Source organism: Rattus norvegicus, chromosome 14 (genome assembly GCF_021556685.1).
Source record: "Rattus norvegicus strain SHRSP/BbbUtx chromosome 14, alternate assembly SHRSP_T2T, whole genome shotgun sequence".
Taxonomy (NCBI): domain Eukaryota; kingdom Metazoa; phylum Chordata; class Mammalia; order Rodentia; family Muridae; genus Rattus; species Rattus norvegicus.
In genome coordinates, this window is record NC_141547.1 from 42,933,434 (window position 1) to 42,953,405 (window position 19,972).

The 19,972-nt window shown below is 38.9% G+C and overlaps 1 protein-coding gene, 1 non-coding gene and 1 pseudogene across 4 annotated transcripts in view; 1 reads left to right on the forward strand and 2 right to left on the reverse strand.

The window, feature by feature from the left end:
- The window catches only part of Pds5a (PDS5 cohesin associated factor A), a 98,177-nt gene that overhangs the window by 26,001 nt on the left and 52,204 nt on the right, over positions 1-19,972 (forward strand). For both annotated transcript variants that reach the window (NM_001083624.1, XM_087583078.1), the window contains exons 2-9: positions 5,759-5,962; positions 7,558-7,644; positions 8,121-8,218; positions 12,246-12,372; positions 13,515-13,595; positions 17,401-17,541; positions 18,962-19,077; positions 19,759-19,853. In NM_001083624.1, the coding sequence (NP_001077093.1) occupies positions 5,759-5,962; positions 7,558-7,644; positions 8,121-8,218; positions 12,246-12,372; positions 13,515-13,595; positions 17,401-17,541; positions 18,962-19,077; positions 19,759-19,853 (949 nt within the window). The remainder of the gene's footprint in view (positions 1-5,758; positions 5,963-7,557; positions 7,645-8,120; positions 8,219-12,245; positions 12,373-13,514; positions 13,596-17,400; positions 17,542-18,961; positions 19,078-19,758; positions 19,854-19,972) is intronic.
- On the reverse strand, positions 11,444-11,548 carry LOC120096749 (U6 spliceosomal RNA). Its single transcript, XR_015637815.1, has one exon. It is a non-coding gene; the product is annotated as a U6 spliceosomal RNA (small nuclear RNA).
- Rpl14l2 (ribosomal protein L14 like 2) lies at positions 14,870-15,865 on the reverse strand (annotated as a pseudogene). Its single transcript, XR_015637433.1, has one exon. The product of XR_015637433.1 is annotated as a ribosomal protein L14 like 2 (transcript).

Sequence of the window (19,972 nt, forward strand, 5' to 3'; positions counted from 1 at the left end):
CTAGCATCTTAGCCAGTGAACCATCTTTCCAGCTCCAGAATCTTTCCAGCTCCAGAATGATTTGTAGACTAGGCTGGCCTTGAACTCACAGAGATCCACCTACCTCTACCTTCTGAGTGCTGGGATTTTAGGGGCACTCCACCACCTGACTTGTTCATGAATTATTATGTGGTATTTTCAGTTAAGTATTTAGAAGTATCATGGGTACAGTAAGATGACTTGTAGTTCCAGATACTTAGGAATCTGAGACAGAACACTGACTTAGCAAGGTATACAGAGCAGACTGGACAAGACCCTATACTTTAGTTTTGAGATAGGGTGTCTTGTACCCTGATTGGCATTGCACTAAATGGTTATGTTAGTCAAGATGACTTTCAACCAATGATCCCCTGGCCTCTACCTCCTAAGAGTTGGGATTACAGATAACGTACCACTTTATCTGGTTATCTGATGTACATGGTTCTGGGGATTGAACCTTAGGGCTTGTGCACGCTTGACAAGCTCTCTGCTAGCTGCTGAGTTGTGTGTATCTCTGGTCGGGTGCTGCCCTCCTTTTCCTTCTCTTCTGCCGCCTTCTCCTGCGTTATGTATGAGTTTTCCTCCCAGGCTCACGTTCCCAGAATAACAACTCAAAATATATTTTCAAACACCTTGGCCACAATTATGCTTTGGTTGGTCCCTGATTAGATCATAACTTAATATTCCATTTATTCTAGTCTATGTTCGGAGGGAAATCCCCTGTACCTGGCTCTCTCCCAGAATCCTTTCTTCCTATTGGCTGTCCCACCTTCTATTCTACCCATTTCTATAGGCCATAGGTTTTTTAATTTTAATTGACAAGTGATTCATCCATGCAACACACAAAATGTTCTTCTGCATTTCTTCCTCCCCCTCGATTAATTGTATTTTCATCATTATTTTTTAAGTTTTCTCATGTGTATGTATGTTTTACTGCATGCATGTGTCTATGTATACCATGTGTCTGGTGCCTGCAGAGACTAGAAGAGGGCACTGGATTTCTTGGAACTAGAGTTTATCCGTGCTTCTGTGCTCACCAGCATGGGTGCTAGGAGCCTCACTCAGACCCTCTGCAAGAACAGGAAGTGCTCTGAGCCGCCAAGCCATCCTTCCAGCACCTGCTTCATCTTACTGAAATTATCCCTGATAACTTCTTTTTTATCTTTTCCCCAGAAATGTATACATGTTTCTTTTGGGGGTGGGAGGTTGAGGCAGGATCTTTTTACATAGTCCTGACTGTCACTCACTGTGTAGACCAGGCAGGCCTCATACTCTGCCTGCTACTGCCTCCCAAGTGCTGGGATTAAAGGTGTGGGCCACCACACCTAGCTGTGTGTTTCTTTCACATCTGAATTTTTACCATATTTTCTCTTGTTTGAGATTTGCTGCTGCTGCTGCTTCTGCTGCTGCTGCTGCTTCTGCTTCTTCTTCCTCCTCCTCCTCCTGCTCCTCTTCCTCTCTCCCCTTCTACTCTCCCTCCCCAACCCCCTTTCTAGATAGGGTTTCTCTGTGTAGCCCTAACTGTCCTGTACCTCACTGTGTAGACCAGGCTGGCTTTGAACTCAGAGATGTGCCTGCCTCTGCCTTCACCTCCTGAGCACTCACACATTTTCAGAGTTCGCTATAAAACTGTAGTAATCAGCTAGGAAAAGGCTCAGTGGTTAAAGCACTTGCTGGGCAAATGTGAGGACTGTCAGGTGAGCTTTGCAGCTGGTCTGTAAAATTCCAAGTTCAGGCCGAGACTCAGAGTCATCAAAGCAAGCTAGCAAGACCACCCATATCAATAAGCTTTGGGTTTGAGTGAGACCCTGCCTCAATAAATAAGGCACAAAATCAATTAAGGATGATTTTCAGTGTCAACCTTTGATCAATACATGTATGCACATCTCCATACATGTGTGCTCACACACATGCATCCCTCATTGAAAGCTTCCAAACATGTATGTATAGCATATCTACACACATGAAAAAAAAAAGGGTTAAAACATCCCCCAAACCTAAATAATCAAAACTGTGGTACAGATACGTAAGCCACAGGAATATGATAGAGTCTAGAAAAATAGGCCTACATATTGTGTTTCCGTCAATCTTTTTAAACAAAATAAAAAAGCCAAAACAACTCGAGAGAAAGAATATGTTTACTGGAGGAGGTTGTGTTGGTGTGTTCAGCAATGTTGCCGTGGCGCTTGACACAAAACTTTCAGCAAAACTTAGAAAAGTAACCCAAGAGAAATGTAGATATCAGTGTCCAACCTAAAATTATAGAACTTATTTAGGAAACTTACAAGAAAAATTTTACAACTTGATTAGGCAAAGATTTCTTAGAGTAAACGAGAACCGTACAGGAAGGAGGTTAATAAATTGAACCCAGGTCTGATATGATGATGTAGACTTTAACCACAACACTATGGCCTTGAGGTATTTCTTCAACTACTTCAGAATTTGCTGAGCCTTTCTATTCTGTGTGCAGCACACCCACTCACTTAGGAAAAAAGAAAGGAAGAAAAAAAGCCTACAGAAATAAAAACTGGTACAGATACATAAAACACAGGGACAGAAGAGAGTGCAATCTTGAAGGTTGACTTTAGATGGGCATCTAGGTCACCCTGTTTTCCTGTAAATGATTTTTCGAGGTCTCTTTCCCAGAGTACTCATATGGCTTGTCCACTTTAGTATTAGAGATACTAAATAACATTATGGGAGTTGTATTCCCATAAGAAACATCACAGTCTCCGTATGCTAGTATTTACCCGCTCCATCAAGCTAGCTAATGTCCCTCTAGTCAAATATGTTATATGGCCATACCCAGAGCCCTTGTAGGAAAGAACGAACTACATAGATTCAAAGATGAGGAGGGACTGTTTATGTCTTAGGGTTTCTATTGCTGTGATAAAACACCATAACTAGAAGCAACTTTGGAAGGAAGCTTACACACGGTTCCATCAAAGGGATGTCAGGGCAGGAACTGAAGCTGAGCTCATGGAGGGATGCTGATTCCTGGCTTGCTCAGTTGTCATACCTCATGCTGCTTCTGGGGTGGGTGCTGGGTTGTAAGGAAGTGCCCCTGAGATACTGCTCCAGGTGTGGGATATGCAGTCTGAGATGTGGGAGAGCTGGAGCTAGTTCTGGGGTTCCCCGGCTTGTGATGAAGCTGGGGCTGTGGGGTCCTCAGACTCTTGGACATCCAGGTGCTGCTGGGAGATGCGGAAGAGCAGACAAGGGAGTTGGGGCCAGAGGAAGAGTGGGATGGGGTAGGGTGGCAGGAGAGAGGCTCAGGCTGGGCTGGGGACAGCTCTAGCCCGAGGTGGGGGGGAGGGTGATTGTCCTTAGCCAGGCAGTGGCAGGCTTGGTGGCAGTCGTGGTGGGGAGAGCAGAGTCTATCATCTGTGGGAGATTAGGCTACAGCTCTGTAGGCGAATGCCTTCTTCTTGGCTCCTCATAGAGGCTCTTGAATTAAAAACAGTCCGTGGTTCTAAACAGTGTATTGTTCATGGTGGAAAATGGATGTATAATGCACCCTACCCACTAATCAGCGTAGTCCTCTGGGCCTCTATGTACCTTATTAATGTGGAGCTCTGTTTTGGGTCTACATGGCCATAGGACATATTTCTTTATGTGAGGAGTTTGACGGGTGTTCCAGTCCCAGAGTCTCACAGGGAGAGAGCAGGGAGTCGCCTAAGCCTCAGGTGTATGCCCATCAAGTTTCTTGTCTCAACCTACTCTACCTTACCAGACTTCCTGTCATGGATTTACCTCCTACAGCTAGCCTGCTTTCTTATATATGAGTACACTGTAGCTGTCTTCAGACACACCAGAAGAGGGCATCGGGTCTCTTTACAGATGGTTGTGAGCCACCATGTGGTTGCTGGGAATTGAACTCAGGACCTCTGGAAGAACTCTTAACCAGCGCTCTTAACCTCTGAACCATCTCTCCAGCCCCGGCCAGCCTGTTTTCTTATACTGTCCAGGACTACCCCCCTAGGGGTGGCACCTCCCCAGTGAGCTGCATACTCCATACCAATCAGGAAAATGCCCTACAGATTTGTTTATTATAGGCCAATCCTTCGGAGACATTTTTTCATTAAGGTTTTTGTTCCCTGTGTCAGAGACCTGTTTTAGCAGTTAAACAGCCTAGGTTAGCTTTCAGCACCCACATGGCAGCTCACAGTCACCTGTAACTGCAGTGCCTCCTATGGCCTCCGAGGGCAGCAGAGACACATGTGGCCAAACACTAATACACACACACACATGCACACACACACACACAAAATTTTTTTCTATTCTTTTTTTCGGAGCTGGGGATCGAACCCAGGGCCTTGCGTTTGCTAGGCAAGCGCTCTACCACTGAGCCAAATCCCCAACCCCACAATTTTTTTTTTAATAATAAAAAATACGTAAGATTCTTCCTGGATAAATCCAGTTTGTGGCATGTTGACATAAGATATAACCAGTACATTATAGTAGTCTTCAAGGTTGCCTCAAATGGTATGTTTTCTTACAGTCCATGTGATCTACAGAGTAGATCTGACCTCAGTAACTACGAGGACATTGCAGAAGTCACGGCACTTGCTTAATTTGTAGTACTTAGAGAGGCCACTAGAGAACCTGACTCTTCGCACAGTAGTGCAGATTAGAGCCCGTGAATATGACTACTGCTGAGATACCTGCAGACTCACTCAGGGCTTCAGGCACCATCTCTGTCATTGTGCAGCCTCTCGAAATATGTTACCTGCGTGATAAATACGTTTATTGTTTCAAGGTGCTTCATTGAGGGTGGGCTTGTTAGATAGCAATAGATGAAAAATATATACCTTTCATGTATGCTTTAAAAAGTAGAAAAAAATTGAGTCTTGCTATGTATCTCTAACTGGTTTGCAGCTAGCTCTGGGCTCAAGTTGGCCTTAAACTCAGCATAAGATATTTACAGTAAAAATTTTCTATCAGAAATGCAATTACTTGAAACATTTAAGTATGGGTTTTTATTATACAAGGGCCAATAAAATTTCAAATGAAGTAGGTTTAATGCAACTTTGATTTAAAGTAAAAATGATATATAAAAGATGCTAAATGTCAGATTAGTGAAGTATTGGGATCAGAACCTTTGTTGTTAAGTTGCATATGAATAATGAAAGCCGAGCATGTGGACTATGCCTCTAGCTTCAACTCCATGAGAATCCAAAGAAGCTGGGAGCAGTGTGTTGACAACTTAACAAGGTCCCCATAGTAAATGCTCAGCAGAATCACTAGTGCAAGCTTTTAAGTTCTTTTTAAGAAAATCTGGTGTAAATACAGATAAGGTGTTTGGGTAATCTACAAGTTGATGCTTGGGCTTTATAGGTTTCTTTGTGACTATGCTTTTTTTTTTTTTTTAAAGATTTATTTATTTTTTATTATATATAAGTACACACTGTAGCTGTCTTCAGATACACCAGAAGAGGGCATCGGATCTCTTTACAGATGGTTGTGAGCCACCATGTGGTTGCTGGGAATTGAACTCATAACCTCTGGAAGAGCAGTCGGGTGCTCTTAACCGCTGAGCCATCTCTCCAGCCCATGTGACCATGCTTTTATGACTATCCTTTTGTTTTTAGCAGAGTGTGGGCAGGAGGGTGGGTGCATGCTTGTGGTGGTTGGGGGTGAACCCAAGACTTTGTACTCTACCACTAACCTTAGGAAGGGGAGGAGGGACGTCTCTTAACTGATCACTGAATATTACAGGTTGATACTATGTTTTTTACAGATGGTAGTGAAAACTTTTATGGATATGGATCAGGATTCAGAAGATGAAAAACAACAGTATCTCCCACTAGCCTTGCATCTTGCATCTGAATTCTTTCTCAGGAACCCTAATAAAGATGTGCGCCTTCTTGTAGCTTGTTGTTTGGCTGATATATTTCGAATCTATGCCCCAGAAGCTCCATACACTTCCCACGATAAACTTAAGGTAAATACAATGTTTACAAAATAACTTTTATTTTTGTCATATGCACCTGGGTTTTAATCATTCGTTTCATTTAATCATCTACAGAAATGACTGGTACAGAATGAGGCTTTGAAAGGTAGCTTATCCTGGTCTGTTCATATTTTATCCTCCTGTTAGACTGTCAGAAAGCCCAGTTGGATAGATTTAAGGATAAGTAATGGCTTAATGATAGTTTGCAAAACAGTAATATACTAGGATTACTCATTCATATAATGTCTCCTTTACAGGTTATTAAATGCTGAATATTAATTATCTAAAACGGCTCATTTTGGTGGTTCTTTGTTCAAAATAGTTAAAGTAATTTTTAATTCATTGAACTGATATTTTATATTTTTCAATAATTCTTGGGGAAATTGGAAACCTTGGAGTACTATTTTAAAAGTTTTACTTATTTGTGTATATGTGTGTGCCTGCAAGAGTTTATGTGCATTGCATACATAGATGCCTTGTATGATGTTGATGGTGTCAGAGAATCTAAAATCAGTTGCAGGTTCTTGTGAGCCATCAGATGTAGGTGCTGGAAATTAAACTCAGGTTCTTTAGAGAGAACAGCAAAGGCTGAGCCATCCCTCCTTTAAGTACAGTCAGTATTGCTCTTCTGTCTGTTTGGTTTCTCTTTCCATACTTTCAATCCCTTGGGATCAACCAGGCTCCAGGCTATTAAGTGAGAAAGTCCAGAAACAACATTCTGTAAAGTTTCAATGTAATAAATAGTGTTTGAGGACTATAATGAAGTTCGCTGCCATGCTTTATTCCTCTTGAGACATAGGCCATCTGCCTGTCAGTCAGAGTGGCTGCCTTGGATACCTCAGCACCTGGAGTAGTTAGTGTCTTAGTGCTTATATTCAAGTCATACTTACTTTAACGACCCCTTTTGTAACTATAACATTGCTTTGTTTGTAGTTATTTTTGTTCATTTCTTACTGTGCCTGGTTCATAGAATAAACTTTATCATGAGTATGTATAAAAGGAGAAACACAAAATGCATTACCAGTTTCTCCTGTAAGGAGGATCACAATAAAACAAGTCATTTTGTACCATACTAATGTTATTTACAATGAAAATACCTTAAAAATTAAAAAAGGAATACAGCGCTATCATCAGCTTTCAGGCCAATGCAACCTTGTTTTTACACATAAATTCAAAACCATGGGTCGGAAGCTACTGCCTTACATGTCAGTAGTAGTAGGAAAGACTCAGTACACTCATTAGAAATGGAGAAAGCAGTTTACCATGATGAGAGTACAGACAGTGAGTGACCAGAAGCTCTGTTATAGACAGGAGTGTAGGAAGATAGTCTTCTTAAATGAGGGCCCCGAAGTGTGCAGGAGAAGTAACAGTCTTTAGTTTTTCTTGCAAAAGGACATTTTGTTTGTGCTAATCCTTTTCAGCCATCTAAAATAATGGCGTAGGCAGTCCCACAGCATTCAAATAAATGAGTGTTCTTTATTAGTTTGTAATTATTTTTTAATATTTATACCTCTAGATGTAGATATTGCAAAAATGACAAGTAAAAATGTCTAAGTTAATATATTTTTTATTTTTTTATTTAACAGGACATATTTCTCTTTATTACCAGACAATTAAAAGGTTTGGAGGATACAAAGAGTCCACAGTTTAATAGATATTTTTATTTATTAGAGGTAAAAATACTTTAATAAATATAATTTCATGTTGTTATACATTTTTATAGCTATAATGTAAACTGAAACTGTTTTATACATAGCTAACTTAATAAACTGTCTTATGTTTCATAAGGAAAATAATGTTTCCTCCTATCTTAAAAAGTTAAAAAGTATAATTACTGAAAAAGTAATTTGACATTTTATTTTCATTCCTAATTTATAAATGAATTTCACTGCTCCTGAAGGAGATACACACACACACACACACACACACACACACACATTAATATATAAACTCCTATTTGGTACTTTTCAACTTGAAAGTTGATGCCATCAACCATGTATTTAAGGATTAAAATGACTAGTAATATTTAGTCTTTGTAGACTTTACTATAAAGAGTCCTAATTGTAAAAATTAAATTGTACTAGTGTGCTTTTGTTTCACAGTTGTACATATATGTGATTAACCAATTATTTTTATTTATTGATTTAAGAATTTAGCTTGGGTTAAATCATATAACATCTGCTTTGAATTGGAAGATTGCAATGAAATTTTTATTCAGCTTTTTAGGACTCTCTTCTCAGTAATCAAGTAAGTTTTTTTAAAGCTTTTTTTTTTCTTACTGTATGTATTAAAGTATCATTACTCAATATATAAAACTCTAGATTTATAGAGAATTGATTACAAATGGAAAATAATGAAACCCTGTTGTTTGGGAGCTGTCCATTGTTTTAATTAATTATTCAATTGTTTCCCTGAATAAAGTAGGGCTACTTTATAACACTGAGCGAGGCTGGGCTGGCCTTAACTTTGCAGCAGTCTCCTGTCAGCCTCGTGAATGTTGAGATTTGGATCGAGCTGCATACCTGGTTTACACCGCTTCTTTCCCCTTATGGTATAGATTACTTGGTTGCCTTTTCCGAGTCTTTTTGTGTGTTTGAGGCTAAATAATATTAGAGGAATTAAATAAATTAAATTGAGTCCTTGGGGTTTTTTAAATTTTATTTTATTTTACAACATACAGGTCATATTTGCCCTCAGGACACCCATCTTCATGTCCTTTTTCACACAGCCCACTCCCACCCCCAGTAATCCACTGAGTCCTGTAGTCCTTCCTGCTAGAATACTGAATCTTACTCTTGGCTTGATCTTGTGTAGACAGCCATAGAGCAATGAGTTCATCAGTACAGTGGGCACGCCATGTTCAGAGCACAACCCCAGAGTAGTAGTAGTAGTACTCCTCCCCCTCCTCCTCCTCCTCACCTTCTTCCTCCTCCTCCATGTTCCTCCATCAATGAACTCTATAGGTATTTCATTCAGAGCTAGACATGCAACCCTCACTCATTCTTAGTGCTTTGACTAGTTATGAATCTGCATTAACTGTTGCCTACTTTAGAAGCCTCTCTGGCCAGGGTTTAGAGCAGCATTGATCTATAGGTATAAACAAAGACTGGCCACAGTTTAACCACAGTTCCATTTAGCAAAACAAGAGTAGGTTCTTTTCACCGATATCCTCAGGGGTTATGAATTTCTGAACCATGGGCTTTTGACCAGATTTATTATACTGGACATGTATTCTCTCCTTGGAACAGTCCTCAGATCCAACCAGAAAACAGTTGGCAACCCTCATCATTTTCTTGGCACTATTGCACTCTTGGATATTGTCAGTTTTGTAGCATTCAGGATTTACCACTACATAATAACACTCGTTACTTTTCTCTCCCACTGCTTGCATAGTGCCTTTTGGCACTGCGAAAGCTAGCTGTGAGGAGGGAAGTTTTCACATCAGTTCCAACTTGGATTTCTTTTTGTCCTTCAACCTAGGTATATTCTTAGTTTCTAGTTTTAGTGGGCAATCAGGAGCAGTTCAGACTCTGTTGGACATGGCTCTAGGGCTTTCCTAACCAATAACTCAGAAAGAGGTATCTCACCCCTTGTTTGGAAGAAACTTAATTGGTAAAAGCCATAGCATTGGTGTAGTGTAAAAGGCATAAGACATGAAACCGTGAAATACTGTGGAGGAGAACAGATTAGTCCATTCACTTGCTGACTTTGGTCTGCTTTTTTGGAATTAGGTATGTATATGTGATATGAATTTTTATTTGTATGTAAGTAAGTAATATATGTATTGTGAAACCATTGAGAGGGAATCCAGGGACTCACACTTACTTGCTAGACTAGGCAAATTCTCTGCTATTGAACTATATCCCTGCCTCTTTAAAGTCACAAACATTGCTTAAGTCAGCTTTTCATAGAATAGAGAAACTAGTAGAAGAAGCTCACTAGAGTTGGTGGTTAGGAGAGTCCAGACTGGTTTCCAACTAGTAGTTTTACTGTTTACACAAACGTCTGTGAGCTGTGTCTTACACAATTGGCATACAATGTGTATTACATTGTATGCCAATGTTTTGTATTAATTTTGAAATCTCTACCACATTAAGACATGTAGGAAGAAGGGGGTGAAATTTATTTTATTAATTCATTGTCTCCAAAAGAAATCTTCAGCACATGGTTCTGTGGGGTTGCTTATGAAAGAGTGAGGTTTTTTTTTTTGTTTTTTGTTTTTTGTTTTTTGTGGTTTTTTTTTTCTGTTTTTTGTTTTTTGGTTTTTTTGGTTCTTTTTTCGGAGCTGGGGACCAAACCCAGGGCCTTGCGCTTCCTAGGCAAGTGCTGTACCACTGAGCTAAATCCCCAACCCCGAAAGAGTGAGTTTTTAGATGTTTAGGCAAAGCCAGAATAAAGGGTTGGTCAGAGAGAGTCCATATCCTCATGGAACACCATTGTAACGTGACATATAGAATGAGCATGTTTGTCTTGGGGCGGTGACTTAGTTGGTAAAGTGCTTGCCGCATAAGCATGAAGACCTGAGTTTGAGCCACAGAAAAGCTAGGTTCAGTAAGCACTAGCACATCCTAGTGAACTCAGTTGCCCACTAAATAAAGGCAGGCAGGATTTGGGGTTCTCTAGCCAGACGGCCTACTTGGTGAGTCATAATGAGAGATCCTCCCACAAGAACAGTTGGCTCCTGAGGATTGGCAGGAGAGTTTGCCCATCTTCCACAGTGCTCAGATAAGTATTTGTACACACGACTGTACACACAGACCAATACACATATACAAAAATTAATTAAAGTGAACAATTTGTAACTACTGTTTGCATTGTACCACCATTTCATAGACTTCTGTTTTGAAATTAATGGTTACTAGCCTCAACAATTTGTGAAAATACTAATTTTGTTCTTTCTATAACCTTATCCACACAAAATTTACTCTATACTTTGAAGCCTTTTTGTTTGTTAATTCATTTCAGGAACCTTGATTATGATGTATTGTAGAACTTTTCTTCTGACTTTGGTTTGATTTTGATTTTGTACTTTGGGCTCCTTGAATTTCTAGACTCTGGGCCTTCTCCTCTTGAATACTCTTCCAAACTCTCATAGGAAGTCCAAAGATGATTCATTCTCTGGTTGCAAGAAACTTTCCCACATGCATATGCTGATCATTAAGCCCTTGATTGTTTGATTTTGATTTATCAGTAGTTCTTTGCCCTCACTCAGCTCTACAAACTTTATTCTGTGTGGACTCTTGTGGAGAACTATCAGGATCCACTAGGGCTGTCTCCCTTGGCCTGTTAGCTTACTCAAAACTATGACAGTTGTAGGCTGCTGATTTTCTCTCATCAGTGTGTGCTTGATACCCAATAACAGAACAGGATTTGTTTCTGTATTTTGCTCACTTTTTAATTGTTTCAAAAAGGGGCAAATCATAGGTCTTGTTACTACATCTACCTGAAAGGGAAAGTCTCTCTCTCTTTTTTTTAAGTATGGAATGCTTGTTAAATTGAATGTCATCCTTGCACAGGGGCCATGCTAATCTGCTCTGTATGTTCCAGTGTTAGTACATGTGCTGCCGAAGCGAGCACTGGAAGGGAAAGTCTTTAAGTTTACTGATTTGCACTGGTGAAATCTTTGAAGTAATTTGTTTTTGAGACAGGCTCTCACTGTCTCAACTTTGCCGTGGCAAAGCTAGTGTAGAATTCACTGTGTAGATCAGGTTGGCCTTGAATCTTCTTCTGCCTCCCAAGCACTGAGATTAAAGGTGTGCATCCCCAAGCTTGGCCTGGAATAATTTTTTTAAGGTCTCTTTCATGTGTCTTCCTTGCACTCTTTTCTTTCTTATCAGATACATAGATCTCAGAACCAAGCACTTGGATTTTTGTTTTGTGCTGTTTTGTATCAAGCTAAATATCTATATTCTTCCAATTCATTTCCTCTGCTATACACAAGACACACAGTAGGCAAGTGCTCTACTGTTGAACCATATTTCCCAACCTTATTCTCTCCCCTAGAGAGACTCATATGTCCTTAAACTATGATTTGCCCTCCTCAGTCTCCTGAGTAGCTAGAATTTCAGGTCTGTGCCTAGATTATTGCTTTAAACTGGACATTTTAACAGGTATGGTGGCACTTAGGAGTTGTGAGGAGGTGCAACATGTGTTTGATCAACCTGGGTTATGTAATAAGACTTTGTCACCAGTAAAGAAACAAGAACATGAAAGGAAAAAAAAACCCTGGGACGTTTGTCTTTTTTATATGCCTTAATTTTTCTTTCTTGTTTAGCAATAGCCACAATAAGAAGGTACAAATGCACATGTTAGACTTGATGAGTTCTATCATCATGGAAGGTGATGGAGTTACTCAAGAATTATTGGATTCCATTCTTATCAATCTCATCCCTGCACACAAGGTCTGTATAGAATCAAAGTATTAAAATCAGCTTACCTAAAGAAATCAATTACTGGTTTTGTCCATTTGTAATTTTATATAGTAGTTCCTATTCTGTCCCTAGGATTAATCACGTTAGTCTTACAACTATTATTTTTAGAAGATATATTGATTGAAATATTTAAAAGTTTCATGTTTGTTTAATGTATGTGGGTGTTCTACTTATATATATGTCTGTGAACTATATGTATGCAGTGCCACAGAAGCCTGAAGAGGGTACGGAGTTATAGACAGTTCTGAGACACTATGTGAGTGCTGGGAATACGACTCGTCCTCTGCAAAAGCAGCAGCGCTCTCAGCCACCAGCCTCAGAAGTGTAGTGTTTCTAGCTTCCCCTTGAGAGGTATAAGATGAATGCGACCGAATAGATTCAGTAGAATCTATGTTAGCATAGGTGTTAGCAGGTATTCTTGAAAATAATTGTTTTAGTAAGTTTTGAAAATTTAAATATATGTAGTGGTACCATCTTTCTTATATTCTTAATTTGTTATAGTGCAATGAGACTTAAGATAGCATAGTATTCCTCATTTCAGAAACATTGTGAGTGTAATGGCTCATACCTTTAGCACAGTCACTTGGGAAACAGAGGCAGGCAGACCTGTAAGGCCAGCCTGACCTATTTAGTAACTGCCCAGCCAGCCAGTACTACACAGTGAGGACCCAGTTGGTCCAAGGTCTTCCTGACCCATTCCTATTTATGGTGCATGAATTTGAATCTAGGGCCTCATAAATGTTATGTAATTCATCAACTATACCACTGAGCCACATCTCCAGGAATGTTCTTCAAGCTCACATTGATAAAACAACAAAATGTTTAGCATGATGGATTGGGTTTAGGGGAGAGTAGAGTATAAGTTCGTAGTGGTTAATATACAGACTCATAAACCTCAACATCTGTTTATATGTGTTGGACTTTTGGCTGCCTGTCTAATGTCATGTAGTGTTTGATTTGTTGAGTTCATTTGGCCCCTTCTATGCAATACCACGAAGGGAAGTACCTTAACTGTTTTCATTCTTCGGTAGAATTGAATACTTACTGTTCAAATGATGTTGTCTGATCAGTGCACCAATTCATTTGAAGTTTTCCATGTTTTTGTTTTTCAGAACTTAAATAAACAGTCCTTTGACCTTGCGAAAGTTCTGTTGAAAAGGACAGTCCAGACTATTGAAGCATGTATTGCCAATGTATGTATTTCTGTATACATTTCAGAACTCTGTGATTCTTGAGGTATTATATGAATTTATTAGAATCATTCACATATAGATATATTTCTTACATAAACAGCTTTATTCAAACTGTTTATTCAGTAAAATATGAAATGTGAATACGACAAAAATTGGAGAAGTGCAGTGTAGCTTTTTAAAATGCCTTCCAACTGGTACAAGTGACGGATTTGACTTAACATGTAAAATCACTTCTCACCCCTTCTTTTTGCATCTGTGATTGCCATATTACCTTCCAAATACTCAAAACTCTTTGACTTTGTCTATGTATCTTGCCCATCCTTTGAACAAGGGTCTCAGTATGTAACCCTGGCCTGGGACTTATCAGGCTGGCCTCAGACATTGCCTGTTTCTTACTTATCTGTATACCTTTTTATCTTTGTATCTTCTAGGTTGTTCTTCTGAAAACCTCTGTTTCTTCTTTAGTAGAAATTTATATATAGGGAGAGAGAGAGAGAGAGAGAGAGAGAGAGAGAGAGAGAGAGAGAGAGAATATGAGAATGAATGAATATGTATAGGAGAGCTAGGAGTAAGTGGATAGACTGTTAGGTGTAGCTGATCTGGTCTTTCTTTGCTTTGTGGATTGTTCTCTTCCCACCTTTGGGGTGGTGTCGTCGTCCCCGCCCCCCTACCCTTTCTCACTAGATAAGAGAGAAAGGATAGAGGGGAGAGAGGAAAGAAAATTACTGAATCTATTTTCTTTCCTTTTGTTTTTTTCTTTGACCATGGCCAACAATGGCCTTCCTAAAGGACCAACAACCACTAATCCTGACTATGGGGGCACTATAGCATGGAAAGTTCCCAGAATTCCAAAGTCACAATCACAAAAATGATCTATAGCTGGCAAAACCACGCCTCTGCTGGAGCAGGAAGCAAATCATAACCATCTGCTGTGGCAGTCCGAAGTAGCATCATATCCCCATATCTGGGATTAAAATGGAAATATATTCTTTTTTTTTTTTTCCGGAGCTGGGGACCGAACCCAGGGCCTTGTGCTCGCTAGGCAAGTGCTCTACCGCTGAGCTAAATCCCCAACCCCGGAAATATATTCTTAAAATATTTCTTTTTTTTTCTTTTTCTTTTTAAAAAGAAACCAAAATTGCAGAGTTGACACTACATGTATGGGACTGTTCTGTTCTTCTGCCCTGTCTTAGGGATCAAACAATGCTTATCAGGTTTGGGAGGGAACAGGTGACTTTACATGCTGAGCTCTCTCTCCAGTCTCCAGTGTCTTTCAGTATTTCATGGACATGAAATAATTGCATGCCTTTATTCCCAGTACTCAGTAGGCAGAGGCAGGCGGTATCTCTGAGTTCAAGGCCAGCCTGGTCTACAGACCTTTTTCTGAGACAGCTAAAGATAGACAAAGAAACCTTATCTTGAAAATCCACCAACATATTCAAGCATGTGCATAAATTAATAAATTAATTCTTATAATAGAAAAAATTAATTGATATAAGTCTGTTAGCTTTGCAAGAAGTAGAGTGTTAAAAATTTATAATTTTACAACCTTCAAATAGCAGTTGTTTACAAATATACTCATGTGCATGTCTCTTTTTTTTTATTCTTTGTGTAGTCTCCTCATGCTTTCTTGCCAGTTGCCTTTGGAGCAGGTGCCTTCTGGGCTGGGGTCTTCTGACCCTTCTGACCTTTAGCAGGGGGCGCTGCCTTGCCTGCAGCCTTCTGTGCAGGAGCCTTCTGGCCTGGTCCTGTTGCCTTCTTGGCTGGGACCTTGGCTTTAGTCGCTGCTGCAGCTGCGATGGCAGCCTTAGCAACAGCGGCTTTTTTAGGAGAAGCTTTCAGGAGAGCAGCTCTCTGGAGTTTCTTCACTTCAGTCTTGATTATTCTGTTCCTCATTTTCTTTGCCTTTATGACTTTGAACCGATCAAAATCTGTCATCTTGGCTTTCCTTTCTCTGGCATCAATTATCTTAGCCCATCGTGTGGCGGCCGATTTTGTATTGATGTCTGCCTTCTCCCAAGCTTTCCGTACATACTTCTGGCATGCACTGCATGTGAACCTGAGTCTGAAGTCAGTGAGCTGCATGCATTTGAAAGGCATGGCCTGCCTCCTTACCCGAGTGCAGGGTCCATCCACTAAAGCCCTGTTTTGATCAATAACATCTACAAATGAGACCAGCTTTCCAGCATGGGACCCAAAGGAGATGTAGGCCACTCGGCCAACCTCCACGAAACGCCTGAACACCATGTTGGCGGCACTCAGCAAGAAGCCATGTGCATGTCTCTTATGTCTAGTTCCATGTTTTAACTTTTTGCCAATAATATAAATGACTATAAATTGACACATGCACTCTTTTCCCTTTTTGCCTTGTATTAAAAGTTTTTTTGGTGTTTTCAGATAATTTTTTGGAATTCCACTACTGTTTTGAAATTACCTCATTAAAAGAGAAGGATTGTTAGTTTAAATTATGTAAAATTGCTATGTCTGTTCCTAAATTAAGATTGTAGTGGGTTGCCTTGAATGTCCTGTTCTCAGTTCTCAGAAATGACTCTCAGTTGGTTCAGATATGCTTCCATAGGCATCATCTCATGCTTATTCATGTGTATACGTGCATTCTCTCAATTATATGTATAGGTATTTTCCACTAAATGTATTTCTGTCTACCATATGTATATCCGGTATCCATAGGGGTCAGAAGAGGCTATCGTATATCCTGAGACTGGAGTTACAGAGCTGCCATGTGGGTCCTGAGTCTGCTGGAGGATCAGCCAGTGCTCTTGACTGTTGAGCCATCTCTCTAGCTCCATTTGTGTATATTTGAAAACTGTCTTTACTTTTTTTAAAGACCCCATGATTAATATGAATATAAATACCTTAAACTAATATTTATCACTAAACTCATAGAAGAAAACATTGTTTAAATAGAAATCAGATTGAGACTTTAAAATTTTTTCCACTTAGTGATTGCTTTATAATGGCTCTATAATGAATTATACATGTTATACATATTGCTTACTTTAATGAAAATTAAGGTTTTCAGAAATGTCATTCTTATTTGAAACACGGCCTTGTTGGCATGCTTTTTCACTCTACTTTATTGGGTTCTTATACCTCTACCTCCACTTAATTCCACTCTAATCCCTTCCAATCCTGCAATACTAGGTAGGAGAGAAAGAAGTTAGAAGGGAAAAGGAATATAGACCTCTTTAGACTACTTTCTGCTGATTAGGGGCCTTGAGTTCTTTGAGGCAAGTTCAGCTTTGTTGTCAGGATTTCTCTTCTTCTAGTCTGTTTGCTCACAACCACTTGACAAACTGCACCAACGGGAATCAGCAGCAGCAGGGGGAGCAGCAGCCTCTACATGCTCTCTTGGGCTCTCCTGTTCATACCCTCTCCACAGTTCCCACAATTAAACTGCTGCTGGCACAACTCATGGCCTTTCTTGTGCTTGGGGCAAATCGTAATCACCTGCTGTGAAGCAGCTTCTTATCCCACACTTGAGACTAAAATAAAACAGATTCATGTACTGTAACTGGGTTTTTAAAGAAACCAAAATTCTCAATTCAACCGCCGATATAATCTGTTTTAATTTCTCCTTTTAGCATTCATGATTAGACAATACTTGAATGTTTGATTCTTCTCTTAATGTTTAATGTCCTCTCTTACATGTTAAAAATTCAATAGCTAATCTGTATCTTTCAATTGTATGTGTAATGCTCAATCATTCTTTACATGTATGTTTATAGAAAATTGTTTTGGTTTTTAAATAAAATAACACATTGTTTTATTGTAATGTCTCTTACAGTTTTTCAATCAAGTGCTGGTGCTGGGCAGATCATCAGTCAGTGATCTCTCCGAACACGTATTTGATCTGATTCAGGAACTTTTTGCTATAGATCCTCATTTATTGTTATCTGTCATGCCACAGCTTGAATTCAAACTGAAGGTACTCTTTAAGCTTTATAGGAAAAAAACTACTTTGAAAATGTTTCTTCTCTATTATATAAGAATAAAATATGAGTTTAGTTTATCTCATTTATCTCAAACATACAAAACATGCCTAGTTATCTGAACAGTGACAGGAGATGTAACATTAGTGTCATTTACAATATTCAGTATTTTAATATTAAAGAATATTCATATATTTAAGTAAATACTAAAGTTACTTACTGCATAAGTAATGGGATTAATCATTTTTATGCCAATTTAGTATATTAGGATTCATATTCGCTAAATAAATGTAATATTAGAAAAAATAATTGATAAACTATGAATGTAGAGTTTTTAAATATTTGGTCTTCTCATTCATTAAGATGGATATTGTCAATTCATCATATTTATATCATCATGAGATAATACTTTATTGTGACTTAAATCAACATACTTGTATAGCAGCAGTAACAAACCATTTTACACCTGAAGGCCATTTGAGCTTTACTTGAGAAACCTGACGCCTTACAGTGATGGAAGCAGGGCTTTAGATCAGCCTAACTCTGTTTTAGTAGTTTATAGATTTGAAAACCTCATATTACCTGAAATAATCATGGGTCTGCAAATATAGTCACTCACAAGCAAGACAATACAAAATGTTCACAGAGTCTCCTCTGTGGCACTTTCATAAAGTTACTGGCTGACTACTTAGCTTGGGTTAACTATTAAATTTTAGACATACTAGATGGTGCTGAGCATTGTTTTTTGTTTTTTTGGTTGAGAAAAAAAAATTTAAAGTTTCCATTTTGTTACTACTGTGTTTAAGACCTTACATAATTGTCATTTTGCATCGTTTTATACAAATGTGCATAATTTACTCCCACTGCCCAAAAGCTTTCTGAGAGTGATTAACTTGAACTTTGACTTCCCATTCCTTTTAAAAGTGTTGTTTTTCCCTGCTATGTTCTTTACTCAGTGGAGGATCATTGCTAAAATTGTATACCAGAACCTTAAGTCATCACTATTCATGTGAATTTTTCGGTTGCAGCAAATAATTTTTTTTTTTTTTTTTTTTTTTGGTTCTATTTTTCGGAGCTGGGGACTGAACCCAGGGCCTTGCGCTTCCTAGGCAAGCGCTCTACCACTGAGCTAAATCCCCAACCCCAGCAAATAATTTTTATGAAGGAAACTTACTAGGGTAGGAAGTTTTTAAAAACTCTCGTAAAATGCTTCCATGTGTACAAAGTGTTTATATGTAATCAATGTGCAAGTTGCAAATAAGCTGTAAAGTAGGTATGAATAGGGAAGATGTGAAGTCAAGTCAGGAAGCCATTTGACCTAACAGGAAATCAGGATAGCATTTCCGTAGTAAACAGGACCACGTTATAGCTTGCATTATTCATCACACAAGTCAAGAGTATCCTCTTTCTTTCTAGAGCAATGACGGTGAGGAGCGGCTAGCTGTGGTGCGACTACTAGCAAAATTGTTTGGCTCTAAAGATTCAGATTTAGCAACACAGAATCGGCCTCTTTGGCAGTGCTTTCTTGGGCGGTAAGAAAGGATGATGTCAGAGTTTTGCATTCTCTATGTGATTATAGAGTCCATGGGATTAAGACTACACATACCAAAACATTGATTGATCCTTATTGGCCTTGCTGACATCTGTGTAATAATTTTCTTTTTAGAATAAATTGTGGACCAAAGTATTTATGAAGAAAGTCCACTCATTTTTAATACTTTGTGCATGAATGTATGGCTGTGCTCTGAGTATTATTTATTTTTTAGTAAAACTTGAAGCCTTAGTAATTTAGGTCTACAAAATGTGTGTTTGAATTAGATATTATATTTATGCTAGTTTTTGTTTCAGCATGGTAGACATATAACTCTTTGCAGAAATGTTTTTAAGAATTATATACCCCCTCTCTGTCTGTTTCTGTTTCTCTCTCTCTCTCTCTCTCTCTCTCTCTCTCTCTCTCTCTCTCTGATAGGGTCTCTTTCATAGCTCTTGCTGTCTATCTTTGAACTGCTGTCTCTGCCTCCTGACCGCTGAGTTTATTAAAGTCATGGCCCACCATTTCTAGGTCTTTATATTTTCTATAGAATACTTCAACTGTCAGTATAATCAACACAGTTTCTATTCAGTAACCATTTTTGTTTATAAATACTTTTGTGATATTTATTTGAAAGTAATTATTTTGTCTTACTAATATTTAACAATCCCTTTTTGTTTAGATTTAATGACATTCATGTTCCTGTGAGGTTAGAAAGTGTGAAGTTTGCCAGTCACTGTTTAATGAATCACCCTGATTTAGCAAAAGATCTCACAGGTAAGCTCCCTAGTTTGTTACACTTATTAACCATACAAACCTTTCACATGTGGTCTGTACCCAACTCTAGTTACTGAAAAAGATGTGTGATTGCAAGATGGCTTCATGTTGGCTTTGTG